Source organism: Sturnira hondurensis, unplaced genomic scaffold, assembly GCF_014824575.4.
Source record: "Sturnira hondurensis isolate 20B ecotype Veracruz unplaced genomic scaffold, ASM1482457v3 Scaffold0001120, whole genome shotgun sequence".
NCBI lineage: Eukaryota > Metazoa > Chordata > Mammalia > Chiroptera > Phyllostomidae > Sturnira > Sturnira hondurensis.
Genome location: NW_028073751.1, coordinates 3554032 through 3568641, shown reverse-complemented (window position 1 = coordinate 3568641; position 14610 = coordinate 3554032). Strand labels below are relative to the sequence as shown.

Below are 14610 nucleotides of genomic sequence, written 5' to 3'. Positions count from 1 at the left end.
TCTGTCTAAGAGTAAATAAATAAAATCTTTTTTAAAAGAAAAATGTTTTAATCATTCTCAAGACTGCTGAGGAACCAACTATCCAATATCTGAAATCTGTCCACTAAGATGGCAGCCATTGGGTAAAACCCAAATTTTTCTATTAAAAAAATTGTAAGTGGATACCCAAGGGAATCTAAGGTTCTATGTAAAAATGCACTCTCCATTTTAAGTGCTTTTTAAACTGCTACTTCAGTGAATCTATGCCAAAGTTTTATCATTCGAATTACTTCTGATTCTTTTTTAATTGTGAAAGCCACCCATTCAAGACCAAAATATTTGCCTAAAGAAGAGCAAGAAAAATTTTAGCACATGGAAGTGAACAAATTCAAAAAAGGCATGACTAAGAAATAGACCTCTTTTGCTGATTGAAATAATTTCATCTCTTGGGAATGACTCCATGCTGAAGGACCATTTCATTTTTGGTTTAAAGAGCTACTCCATTAATTAAGTATATATGAAAGATACCTTTAAAGCCCCCACATTTCAAGGTGTCCATATTGCTAAATAACTACAGTATGTCAATAAACCTAAGGGCTGGCTACTCATATTGAAACAGACTATCAAAACTACAATATCACCAGAGTTTAAGAGTACTCTGTGATTAGCCTCACTTTAATAACATCTAGTAAAGAGCAGGTTAAATATGATTATAAGAATAAGATACTATAGTTTTACTCTTTTGTGGGATGCTATAGTTTTAAATGAAATGGGCTAATTTTTGGCATTAGTTATGTTAAAAAATCCTTCATCTGAGAAAATTTGTTTTTGTTCTGAAATTTTAAACATTCTGCATTGAATGCGAGAGACTACTTACAAAGTTTTAAAGAATATTTATCTCTATTAACAGAGCCAGAGAAAGACACTGTCAAACTAATATCAGAAAAATTTGTCTTTACTATCTCAACTTCTCATTCTGAACTATTTCATCATTTCCTTTCCTTTCTGCACTTTCTTTTCCATAGACTTTAGGATTATTGTACTGCTGGATAAAGTCCTAATCTGTTATGTTAATATTTGGGGGGGGATACTTGTATTTTTTGAGGAAACATATCCAAAAGAAGGTGAAGTAAACAAATAGGATGAAATTAGTAAACACATAATTCTATGTTTTATTTATAGCTCACATCAAGAGTTATCTTTAGACAAGGCTTTTCTGCAGAGGGGCCCGCTGACATTATGAAGGTCTGAAAGAGAGGGCAGATATGAGGGGAAGGAATTCTTTACCCAAGTTGAAATACTCTGCATAACTTACCACCTATAATCTCTAAGAGCCATGGAAAGTATTAACATTGAAGGCAACGCCACGCTTAAATTCTTGACACAATTTTCATTTTAGTGTTCCTAAACTTGACCTGAGATGTCAAGTTTTACTGGAAGTTATTTATGAAGCACATAGAGTAAAAACTCAGTCTGCATCCAGAAAGAAAAAAGTAATTGCTAAAAACCAGAGTCAGGATAATGAAGGACTTACATTGCTATTTAGTAACTCTGAAATTAATGAAAATGTTTAAATGGAATAACAGACATCGGGCCTAGCTAAAAGGGTAGTGTTGGCTACCATAAAAGTGAATCGTCTTGCATTTCTGAATCTACATCACCCAATACAACCCTGTTTCAGATGACAAGAGAAGCTGTCAGACTAAATTGCTCTACACAACACCAGAGAAGTAGAAAACATTCTAAAAGAGTAATTCTGTTTTTTTCTTCAAACTCCCAGCATTAATTTGGATGAAGGTAACCATTTTCAATTTCCTAAAACTAAAAGTGACTTTCAAATGCTCTCCATTAGTAAACACAATCGTGACCCCTTCCTCAAAGTGGAAGAGCTAATGCTTGACTATCACAAGCAACACCTCTCCCTAATAAATGAGTAGAAGATAAAGAGCTATTGGATACATTTATATAAATAACTATGAAACTTCAAGGTGTTACTACTAAAATAAGTGATAACACACACTAACACAAGTACCACCATATCAGAATAAAATGAAAAATGTTTAAAGTTCAAAACACAAGTTAATTACACAGATTAGAACATTTTAATGAATGAACTTCCAATCTGCATACTGTACTATTAAGAATAAAATGGGGGGGCTGGGATAGGAGTAAAAGACAGAAAACTGTACTTGAGCAATTAAAATATAATAAAATAAATAAAAACTAAATAAATAAATGATAAAAATAGCAAAAAAGAATAAAATATAATTTCTGAATGTTAAATTTCTATTACACATTATAAGTTATATTACACTACACATATTCTTTTTTAATTTTTAAAACATTTTATTTACTTATTTTTAGAGAGAGGAGGAAGGAGGGAGAGAAATTCAATGTATGGTTTTGCTTCTCCTGTGTCCTCTACTGGGGATCTGGCCGGCATCCCAGGCGTGTGCCCTGACTGGGAATTGAACTGGCGACCCTTTGGTTCACAGGCCCATGCTCAGTCTACTGAGCTACACCAGTCAGAGCACACTACATATTCTTTACTAAGGGAGCAAAAAGCACTTTTTATCAGAAAAAGAATTGATCAGATCAGTTTTTCTCTTACTATAACAGGGTCATTTTAAAATTTAGATTTGAGCCCTGGCTGCCGTAGCTCAGTGGATTGAGAGCGGGCCTGCGAAGCAAAGGATCGCGGTTCGATTCCCAGTCAGGGCACATGCCTGGGTTGCAGGCCAGTTCCCAGTGGGGGACACATGAGAGGCAACCACACATTGATATTTCTCTCCCTCTCTCCTTCCCTTCCCCCCAAAATAAATAAAACATTTTTAAAAATAAAATAAAATTTAGATTTGAAAAGTGAGTAAACTTATGAATTAGAGTACTGATCCTACAAATATTTATAACATTAAAAAGATAATGGAACATGAAACAACCTATAACCAGCATGAAATATTTGTATTAAAATATAAATAAATCAGGATAAATGGTATATTTTTTAAAATAGAAGTATCAAGCAAAAGTCGATGCATAGAGTACAATAGACAAACATAAAGTGAACTTAAAACAAACTGTGTTGCAATAGGTATTACTAGATATACTTAAGGTATTATAGACATATGCTGTAGAAAGATGAAAATATCCCAAGATATGTATGTGACCGGGGAATAGTGAAATAAAATGTTATTCAAAAAACAAAATATGAAAATTACCGGTAAAAAGTAATACCCACCTTTTTAGAGTGATCCCCTCCAATAGACTGTTCTTCCACCTCCACCACTGGCACGGGGCAGGGTGGCAGACTGGGGCTGAAGGCCATGAGGTCCGTCTTGGGCGGCCCCTCCCCAGAGCACACCCTCTGCCTCCTCTCCTGCGAGTACGACCAGCTCCCCACTGCGCTCGAGCAAACCAGCACCCGCTTCCCCGGCACGCATGCGCCCTCGGTGGGCGGGGCCGAGCACCGCAGCGCCGAGTACAGCAGCAGCGTGAGCACCAACAGGCTGGACACTGCGCAGATGGCGATGATCAGGTACACGTTCACGTCCACCAGTGCCAGATTTGGGTTCGTGGCCTCCTTCGACATCCGAGACGAGATCTTCGAAGCCTGGCCATTGTCCACCAGCGACAGCAGCACAGTGGCCGTGGCCGCCAGCACCGGCTCCCCGTGGTCCTTCACCAGCACCAACAGGCGCTGGCGAGGTTCGTCCGCCTCGTCCAGGACGCGCGTCGTGCTGATCTCGCCCGTGTACAGCCCCACGCGGAATGGGCTGCGCGCACCACCCGCCGCCGCCTGCAGCTCATAAGACAGCCACGCATTGTAGCCAGAGTCCGCGTCCACCGCGCGCACCTTCGCCACCACGTGGCCCGCGCCCACAGACCGAGACACCAGCTGGCTCACAGCGCCGCCCCCGCCGCCCGCCCCAGGAGGCAGCAGCGCGGGCGCGTTGTCGTTCTGGTCCAGCACGAACACCTGCAGCGTCACGTTGCTGCCCAGAGGCGGCACGCCCGCGTCGCGCGCGCTCACCTGGAACTGCAGCAGCTCCAGCTCCTCGTGGTCCAGAGGCTGCAGCGCGAACACCTTGCCGCTCTCCGCGTGCACGGACACGTAGCTCGACAGCGCACGCTCGCCCACCCGCCGCTCCACCAGCGAGTAGGACACCAGCGCGTTCTCCTGCGCGTCCAAGTCCCGCGCGGACACCGTGAAGATGTGGCAGCCGGGTGGGTTGTTCTCCTTGACGAACACCGTGTACTCGGGCTGGGCGAACGTGGGCGCGTTGTCGTTCACGTCGGCCACCTCCACGGACACGCTGGCTGTGGCCGACAGCGGAGGCGAGCCCCCGTCCCGCGCGGTCACCACAACTGCATAGTCCGACACGCTCTCGCGGTCCAGGGCGCTGTCCAGCACCAGTGAAAAGTAATTCTTGAAGGTGGACACCAGCTTGAAGGGTCTGTGAGGCATCAGGGAGCAGGTCACCTGCCCATTGGTGCCAGAGTCACGGTCGGACACGCTGATTAGGGCGATCACAGTACCGAGTGGGGCGTCCTCCCTCACTGGAAGGGATAACGAAGTCAGGGAAATCTGAGGAACATTATCATTAACATCTAAGACTTTTATCAAAACTGTACAATGACCCACCATCGGTGGGTGGCCTCTGTCCGTGGCGTCAATGCGGAATTTATAGGAATTCACTTTTTCAAAATCCAGATTCTTTCGAATTGTTATTTCTCCAGTATTCGAATCTATGCTAAACTGGTCAATTACCATGGGTGGCACAAGGCTATTAAAAGAATAAAAAATCTCCTGATTAGATCCTTCGTCAGGATCAGAAGCATTCACTCTGATGACTACTGTTCCGTTCTGTGAGTTTTCGAATATTCTTGCTTCATATTCAGACTGTTGGAAGCTGGGAGCGTTGTCGTTCACGTCCAGCACAGTGACCAGAACCTGAAGGGAGCCAGTGAGCTCCGGTTTGCCTCCGTCCGTGGCCATGAGCAGTAAATTATGTTCGGGAGTCTCCTCTCGGTCCAGAGTTTTCCTTAAGATGAGCTCAACTTGCTTATTCTCTTCACTCTTCGAATTCACCTCTAGCATGAAGTAATCACTATAGCTAAGCTTATAGGTTAAAACGGAGTTAGCTCCAATATCTGCATCCAAAGCACCCTCTAGCGGAAACCGAGAATCTGGCAATCTTGATTCTGAAATAAATAGCTTTTGCTCCTTTACCAGGAACACAGGCGGGTTGTCATTAATGTCCTTCACCTCCACCTCCACGTGGAAGACCTGCAGCGGCCGCTCCACGACCACCTCCAGGTGGAGGCTGCACTCCGCGCTCCGCCCGCACAGCTCCTCGCGGTCGATCCGAGAATTCACAAACAAAATGCCATTCTGCAGATTTACCTCCAGCAGGTCCTCGAGGCTTTTGGACGCCACGCGGAACAGGCGCGGCACCAGCTCCGCCAGCTCCAGCCCCAAGTCCTGCGCGATGCGGCCCACGAAGGTGCCGTGTTTAGCCTCCTCGGGGACCGAGTAGTGCACTTGGTTGCTCCCAGTCTCCCTGGCAGCCAGGACCAGAAGCGAGAGCAGCAGACACCGGGCTTCCGGGCCTCCTCGCCAAGAAAACACCATGTCAAGTTTTCGTTTTATTGTTGTTAAAGAGCCTGACTGGTATGAGACGAACTACTGCAATGCCTTGAGTGTTTAATCCAGTTCCGCTGCCTCCGCCAGTGTGCAGCATTTAGAGACTGTACGGGACTGGTGGAGAAGGCTGGAGCTTGGCTAGGCAGAACTTCTTGGTAGACAGCGACATCATGCGGCTCTGAAGGGTAATAATTATTGATTTCACTTACCTTCTCTAGAACGGGGTTCTTTTAATTCAGTGAATATTTTATTTTTCCTTATCCTATGTAATAGTTACTCTTCACCTTTAACAATTGTAGAGGCATTTATATCATCTGGCTCCTTACATTAATTTTGTTCCAGCTGGGGCTGTCTTTCCTCAAACAGAAATTTCTTCTCAATATTTTAAACATTGATATGTCCACCTCAAAAGTTAGTACTTAATTTATTCATCTTAAATGACTCAACAGTAGGTGCTTAAGCTCTCCTTTGAATTCATATATTAGCAATTCTCAATGGTAAAGACTTTTCAAACAACTTGTGGTCTTCCCATCACTCAAGAGTTTGGAATACTTGAACCCTCAAAGGCAACTGTGATTTTTAAAAAAACCTTTACTCAATGAGATCTGTCTTAATATATTTAATTGGAATCTCTATAGAGACACTTATCACTGACTTTCTATTTTAGCTATTTTGGGACAACAAAGAAACCCTTTTCTTAAAATCAGAAAAGACTTTACGTATTAACCCGCATCTTTTACATTAAAGGTTTTCTTGGGAGGTAAGAGAATTTCATTCTTATCTAACTGAAGATTTCTAATTCTTAAAACTTATGTAAAGCAGCATGTATGGCTTTTAATCAAGTCCCTAGCAATTCAGATGTGTGGAAATGTGATTAACATGTAATCACAGTGACATTTTTTGGTGATAAAAATCAATACATTTAAAATTCTTACATAAATACAAGCAATGTGGAAGGGGAAAATAAACATTTTATGTGAAATTACTTACATTATCCTCAGTTAACATACTCAGACTATCTTCAAAATAATGAGAAAGATTATGTACAGATAATTGCATTGTTAAATATCTCTATGAGAACTTTTTACCAACAAAAGGAAATTCCATAGCCTCAGTATGTCAGAGATTAAATTTCTAAAAACAAAGTACTTTAATAAGGAAGTGAATAAAAATTGGAGTTTGGGGGAGGAATTTTATCAACTTCTAGTAATTCCCCCACCCCCAAAGTAAAATTTTATAATATTCTTTAAATATGCTTGGAAAAAAGTGTGTAATGTACCTGAGAATAAAACAAAAATAAAGCAGTAAAAAATAGGAGAACAATTACCATCATCAAGAGTTAGAATATTTATAGGTTTTTCTTACAAAATTGCCTTCTTTCAACAAGAGCAGCAAATTTGGTCTGGTTATGATGGATACAAATTACTGGTCAATGGTAAATAATTCCATTGAATCTGGGAAAAGTTCTTGAATTTTCAAATCTCTACCTGTGTGTGAAAGAACACTAAAAACAATAAACAGACACCCTAAAATAACTTCCAAAGGTATGCTAAGATTTACCAACTATAAAAGTTGACAATAATTTCTAACCAATCAAAAATAATTTTAATATTTTACAAACTGTAAAAGTTGACAATACCAATGGCTATTAGTTTGTATAATTAAGATATTGTTCCACTCATGTATAAAAAGAGAAATGAATAAATAAATCATTATATATCCATACAATAAAAATGCAGATTTTTAAAAATATCAAAAACAATCAAAGAACCAGAAATCTTTCAATTAAATAATGTGGCATAAATACCAAGATATAGTGGGAAAATGAGTGCAGAATTTTAAGTTATTCTGCCTAAAATAAAGGCAGAGTGTATATACTTATATACATATAAAATCTTGACAGAAACTAAAAATTTTCTAAATATTTCAGCAATTCAGAGAGTTTAAAACAAACAATTTAGGGTTGAAGGTGATAGTGAGACTTATCACTATATAGTAGATTTGATTGCTTGAAAAATTGTTTAACTTTTTTAAAAAGGTNGGGAAAATGAGTGCAGAATTTTAAGTTATTCTGCCTAAAATAAAGGCAGAGTGTATATACTTATATACATATAAAATCTTGACAGAAACTAAAAATTTTCTAAATATTTCAGCAATTCAGAGAGTTTAAAACAAACAATTTAGGGTTGAAGGTGATAGTGAGACTTATCACTATATAGTAGATTTGATTGCTTGAAAAATTGTTTAACTTTTTAAAAAAGATTTTATTTACTTATCTTTAGAGGGGAAGGGAAGGAGAGAAGGAGAGAAATATCAATGTATGGTTGCCTCTCACGAGTCCCCTGCTGGGAACTGGCCTGCAACCCAGGCATGTGCCCTGACTGGGAATCTCTGGTTCACAGGCCCGCACATTCAGTCCACTGAGCTACACCAGCCAGGGCGATTGCTTGAAATTTTGAATGTGAATATATTAATTATACAATCAAGAAACAAAATAAATGTAATATTGAAATGTCATTTAAACTACATTTTAAGTTATAAATATAACCTATTCACCATGGACAGAGCAAAATTCTACATGGTAAGTTAAAAAGAAGTCAGTTACTAGACAAATAAGATGAAAAAAGAGAAAATAAATTAGTGTGATATGAAATTAGGATAATTCAAGTTTTAGGGTAAGCATTAAAAGGGCAATATTGAAGAGATGATGTTAAAATATATCTTTAAAATTTTATTTATTTATGTATGTATTTATTTATTTTTAAAGATTTTATTTGTTTAACTTTAGAGAGGAAGGGAAGGTGAGAAAGAGAGAAATATCAATGTATGGTTGCCTCTTGTGAGTCCCCTGCTGGAACTGGCCTGCAACCCAGACATGTGCCCTGACTGGGAATCAAACCGAGATCCTGTGGTTCGCAGGCCCGTGCTCAATCCACTGAGCTACACCAGCCAGGGCTGTATTTATTTATTTAGAGGGAGGGGGAAAGAGGGAGAAAGAGAGGGAGAGAAACATCGATGTGCAAGAGATAGAGTGATCAGCTGCCTCTCGAACTCCCTCAGCTGAGATCCCCATCCACAACTCAGGCGTGTGCCTTGACTGGTAATGGAACTGGCGATCTTCACAGGCCAGACCTCAATCCACTGAGCCACCCCAGCCAGGGCAAAACATAAGTTTTTATATAATATGTCAAGTACATATGATTTGTTTTTATTTTATTATTTTGAAAGATTTTATTTATTTTTAGAGAGGAAGAAGGAGAAAAAGATACAGGGAGAGAAACATCGATGTGAGAGAGAAACATCGATCAATCAGTTGCCTCTTGTAAGCTCTGGACAGGATGAAACCTGCAACCGGGGCATGTGCCTAACTGGAAATCTAACGGAGGACCTTTGGCGTTGCAAGACTACACACCCAATCAGCTGAGTCAAACCAGTCAGGGAAAATATATCATTAGACTTTAAAAATTTACAGACTTTACAATAAAGTATGACCATGTAAAGATTCAGTTAGGGAATTCCACTATATAACTCAAAGAGAACCTATAATTCCAATTAGTAAAACTTTTACGCAAAAAATAAAACACAAATATAAATCGCCAATTTTAAACTCCAAGGTAGCACAAAAGTGCATATTTAACATAACTATATTCAGAGTAAAGAAATAGTGTAAATAGAGCCATTACATTAAAAATAGAATAAGTTATATAAGAAATATTTTAGCCAAAAACCTTTAAAATGTGTTTTTAAATTGCCGAAAATAAAATTTCTTTAGATTTACCTTGTCCACAGAACTGGGACCCTGTGGGAGGCTGGGACTGAAGGCCATGAGGTCCGTCTTGGGCGGCCCCTCCCCAGAGCACACCCTCTGCCTCCTCTCCTGCGAGTACGACCAGCTCCCCACTGCGCTCGAGCAAACCAGCACCCGCTTCCCCGGCGCGCACGCGCCCTCGGTGGGCGGGGCCGAGCACCGCAGCGCCGAGTACAGCAGCAGCGTGAGCACCAACAGGCTGGACACTGCGCAGATGGCGATGATCAGGTACACGTTCACGTCCAACAGGGCGGCCTCCGAGCTTGCGAGGCTGGAAGACACTCGCGACGAGATCTTTGGCGCCTGGCTGCTGTCCACCAGAGACAGCAGCACAGTGGCCGTGGCCACCTGCGCGGGCTCCCCGTGGTCCTTCACCACCACCAACAGGCGCTGGCGAGGTTCGTCCGCCTCGTCCAGGACGCGCGTCGTGCTGATCTCGCCCGTGTACAGCCCCACGCGGAATGGGCTGCGCGCACCACCCGCCGCCGCCTGCAGCTCATAAGACAGCCACGCATTGTAGCCAGAGTCCGCGTCCACCGCGCGCACCTTCGCCACCACGTGGCCCGCGCCCACAGACCGAGACACCAGCTGGCTCACAGCGCCGCCCCCGCCGCCCGCCCCAGGGGGCAGCAGCGCGGGCGCGTTGTCGTTCTGGTCCAGCACGAACACCTGCAGCGTCACGTTGCTGCCCAGAGGAGGCACGCCCGCGTCGCACGCGCTCACCTGGAACTGCAGCAGCTCCAGCTCCTCGTGGTCCAGAGGCTGCAGCGCGAACACCTTGCCGCTCTCCGCGTGCACGGACACGTAGCTCGACAGAGCACGCTCGCCCACCCGCCGCTCCACCAGCGAGTAGGACACCAGCGCGTTCTCCTGCGCGTCCAAGTCCCGCGCGGACACCGTGAAGATGTGGCAGCCGGGTGGGTTGTTCTCCTTGACGAACACCGTGTACTCGAGCTGCGCGAACGTGGGCGCGTTGTCGTTCACGTCGGCCACCTCCACGGACACGCTGGCTGTGGCCGACAGCGGAGGCGAGCCCCCGTCCCGCGCGGTCACCACAACTGCATAGTCCGACACGCTCTCGCGGTCCAGGGCGCTGTCCAGCACCAGGGAATAGTAATTCTTGAAGGTGGACACCAGTTTGAAGGGAACGTGCGGCGTCAGGGAGCAGGTGACTTGTCCGTTGGCGCCAGAATCGCGGTCAGACACTTTTATCAAGGTTATGACTGTGCCAGGCTGAGCATCCTCCGAGATAGGAAGAGACAGAGAAGAGACGGTCAACTCTGGAGCATTGTCATTCGCGTCCATAACTTCCAAAATGACGGCACAGTGACCAGCCAGTGGAAGGTAGCCTCTATCAGTCGCCTCTACTCGAATGTTGTAGGCTCTAGTTTCTTCAAAATCGATATGCCCTATTGCCAGTATTTCTCCACTTACTGGGTCTATATAGAATTTAGATTTCACATCTGGAGAAATATCACTAGCAAATGAGTAAAGGATATCCCCATTCAAGTCCTCGTCTGCATCCGAGGCATTAAGTTTAATTACCAACGTTCCGTTGGGAACGTTTTCTGGTAATTTCACCGCATAGTGTGTTCTGTCGAAAGCTGGCGCGTTGTCATTGGCGTCCAGCACCGTGATGTGTAGCTGAACGGAGCCTGTCAGCTCAGGTTTGCCGCCATCAGTGGCCGTGAGCACTAAGAAAATCTCTGGAGCTTCTTCTCTGTCTAAAGGTTTCCGTAACACAAGTCCAAGAGATCTTACCTGTTCGTCTGTGGTTGGGGCGTCCAGAGAGAAATGCTCATTGGGGCTCAGTCTGTAAGTCAGCAAAGAGTTCTCCCCGATATCTGCATCGGATGCTCCCTCTAGTGGAAACCTAAAGTCAAGAGGCCTGGATTCCGAGATAAACAGATTGTTTTGTGTTCTCCGGAACACCGGCGGGCTGTCGTTAATGTCCTTCACCTCCACCTCCACGTGGAAAAACTGCAGCGGCCGCTCCACGATCACCTCCAGGTGGAGGCTGCACTCCGCGCTCCTCCCGCACAGCTCCTCGCGGTCGATCCGAGAATTCACAAACAAAATGCCATTCTGCAGATTTACCTCCAGCAGGTCCCGGCGGCTTTTGGACGCCACGCGGAACAGGCGCGGCACCAGCTCCGCCAGCTCCAGCCCCAGGTCCTGCGCGATGCGGCCCACGAAGGTGCCGTGTTTGGCCTCCTCGGGGACCGAGTAGTGGACCTGGCCGCTCCCCGCCTTCCAGGCTGTGAGAATTATCAACAGCAGCAGCAGACGGCGGTTCCCCGAGTCTCCTGGATTCGAATCCACCATTTCAAATTATTGTTTTTTAATTTTAGTCGGCGTGACTTGTTTCAAAAAGCATACGAATCTTCTTATTCCTTCTCTAGTCTCCCGATTTGCTCCTCATTGTTCAGTTTCCGGACAAAGTAACAATGCGGGGAGTCTTTCCAACGCGAAAATGGATGACTTAGTTTCGTCTTTAATATGAGAGAATTTCACGGTGAAGAGCGACATCATGTGGCCCAAATAGTAAGTACGAATTACAAAACTCAACTTGATATAGTAAGATGCAAAGTTTTATTTCAACCTCTGATTTTTCCCTTTATTTTTGTTAAAAAAAAAACATTCTCATGTTCGCTAAGGGCTTTCTTAGGAAACTTAACTTCTGAATATTTAGTATGATCCTAACTGTGTTTCCTTATGCTTTAACAACAGGCATTTCCAGAAAGTTTTAAAATAAGGATAAAGGTCTAAGTGACGCCCTGGCTCAGTGGATTGAGCCCCGGACTGCAAACCAAAACGTCATTGGTTTGATTCCCAGTCAGGGCACATGCCTGGTCCCCAGCTGGGGACATGGGAGAGGCATGTCCCTCTTTCTCCCTCCCTTCCCCCATCTCTAAAAGTAAATGAGTAAAAACTTTTAAAAAGTCTAAGTGATGTCCAAATCATGTTACTTTTAAAATCCTTTGATCAGATTCAGAAAACACTTCTTTAGACTTCTGATAAGAAAATTCTTGGTCTCTCTGGGGATTTAGGATCTCAAGAACCTACCAATGGAAGAGAATCTTAAAAAGGTCGTTTTTCAGAAGTAAGGAATATAAACAACTAATTCATATAGTTTTCTTAAGAAAACACAGTGGTCAGTTTTGGGGATCTGTGAAGGGAAATAATTTGTATTACGTGAATTTTGTAAGGAGGAAGTATTCTGAGTTTCTCTTTTCACCACAATTTATGTATTCTGTTTCAAGAGTTTATGGTTCTTATATCTCTTTTTTTCTGTCCATCCTTTCTAAGCCTCGTGTTTTATGAATATCCACTGTTTTTATAATCTTCAATTTGACTTAGATTATTTATTTCACCATGTAAGTTTACTTAATTAGATAAATGTTGGTACTCATTTGTCATACTAGAGCAGTCCTTTAATCAAGCTTTGGGTGTTTCATTCTTTTTATGGTAGTTAACAGAGCAAGTTTCAAGTGGTCATTCCCATGTTCCTAACTACAAGTAAAATAACTACATCTGCATTCGAATGCTTCCCAAGATTGATCTATGTCTAAAGGAGTTCTAAATATTGCTGCTATCCTGAATTATTGCAATTTGCATCTGACTGTGTTTTCTTGTCATAACGCCATTTACTGTTTACTTAACCCTGATGGTTGTCTTCCTGAAAAACACCTTTTATTCTTACTGCTTCACGCTGACATTAGAGGTGAGTTAAAATTTCTTTGTGTGGTGCTCACAGTTACCGAAAAGATTTCTCTCATATTAATTTTCCTGTCTTATTTCATACTCTTTCCCATGAGAACCATATGTTTTGATGAAAACAAACTACTCCTTTCCAGGTACCTTTGGAATTTCCATGTACTCATTTATTTAAGTTCATCTGTTTTCACGAATCCCTGTTATATTCATTATTCCCCAGGGGAAACTCCTCCATGGAAAACCCTAAAAATACCGTAACTACTGATGGGTTCCTCCAACAAGGAAAACAGGCAGATTTTTCTTTTCAGTTCCAACCACAGGGATTTACTTTGCTTGTACCTCAATATTTTGCCTTCTAAAATGGTCATATTTTTCTATGACATATATCTTTACTTTTCTATAAACTTCTTGAGGCCAGACTTGGTCTTATTAATTCGGTGAGTCTTGGCACAACACTGTGCTCTTGAAGATCTGCTTGGAACCTTTTAAAAATGTTTCTTCAAGAGCAATGGCTATGGCTTGCCTGTTTCCTGAGAAAGCATGTTGTTTGTAAGCTTGTTATATATAATTATCTACTCAAATGATGCTCTTTATTGGTTAGTATAATGAGGGCTTATTTTGTCACTTTTAAGTGTGTGTTTAAAAATTTATATGCTTACTTATTTTAAAAAACATTATTAATGGTTTTGCAATTTCAAGAATGGAAAACGAATACATTTATGGAAAACATGAACCCCAACCAAGTCCTCTCACGATCTTGAGCAACTTTTAAATGTGAGAAAATACACCATTCCAATGAAAGATAATCTAGTATTTTCTGGTAAAACTTGGACAACACAAGGAGCTAAAATCACCTTCAGCAAAGCACTGAGGGTTCAGCAGATTAAATGTCTTTTATGAAAGCAAACATTTTTTTACTTCCAAGTCTGAATTCAATTTTCAACTTTGAAAACTGGGTTTTAAGTTATCTTTTCAGTATAGCACATGGCATTCAAAATGCTAGAGACATCTTGGATTACCTTGCTAATTATGGCTCCCCCATGAACGGTAAAACGTGTAATAATGTTCACATAAAATTAATGTAGAAGCCATGGCAACAACGTCCTGATATTTAAAATTGTCCTGTTCTTCACAAAATAGTAGCTAATTTGCTAAACACTGATTAACAAATGTTAATATGGGCACTTTATAAGTATCAGCTTACTAAATACTTCAAGTTCTTTGTGACAGATACTGTTTATCATCCCAGTTTTACAGCTGGAGAACTGGGGGGGGTTAAACAATTATCCTTCCTACACAGAACAAAATTGGTAGGCATAAAATTTAGGAAAGAAAGAATGACTTCAAAATTTACAACACTTAACACTATAATCTGCTACTTTCATGTAGGAAATAGTGAAAAGCTTAAATCATAGTACAGAAAGAATAGTGAATGGGTTAAATCAGAGGATATAGCTCTCCCTTA

The 14610-nt window shown here is 42.1% G+C and overlaps 1 protein-coding gene and 1 pseudogene across 1 annotated transcript; both read right to left on the bottom strand.

Moving 5' to 3' along the window:
* Nucleotides 1-3190: 3190 nt before the first annotated feature.
* On the bottom strand, nt 3191-5622 carry LOC118997277 (protocadherin alpha-8-like; annotated as a pseudogene).
* Nucleotides 5623-8925: 3303 nt separating this feature from the next.
* LOC118997273 (protocadherin alpha-7-like) lies at nt 8926-11965 on the bottom strand. Its single transcript, XM_037060865.1, has 2 exons — nt 9373-11965; nt 8926-8965 (listed from the first exon to the last, which is right to left on the bottom strand). The coding sequence occupies exons 1-2, from the start codon at nt 11751-11753 to the stop codon at nt 8926-8928; spliced, it is 2421 nt and encodes an 806-aa protein (XP_036916760.1). The 5' UTR covers nt 11754-11965.
* Nucleotides 11966-14610: the final 2645 nt, after the last annotated feature.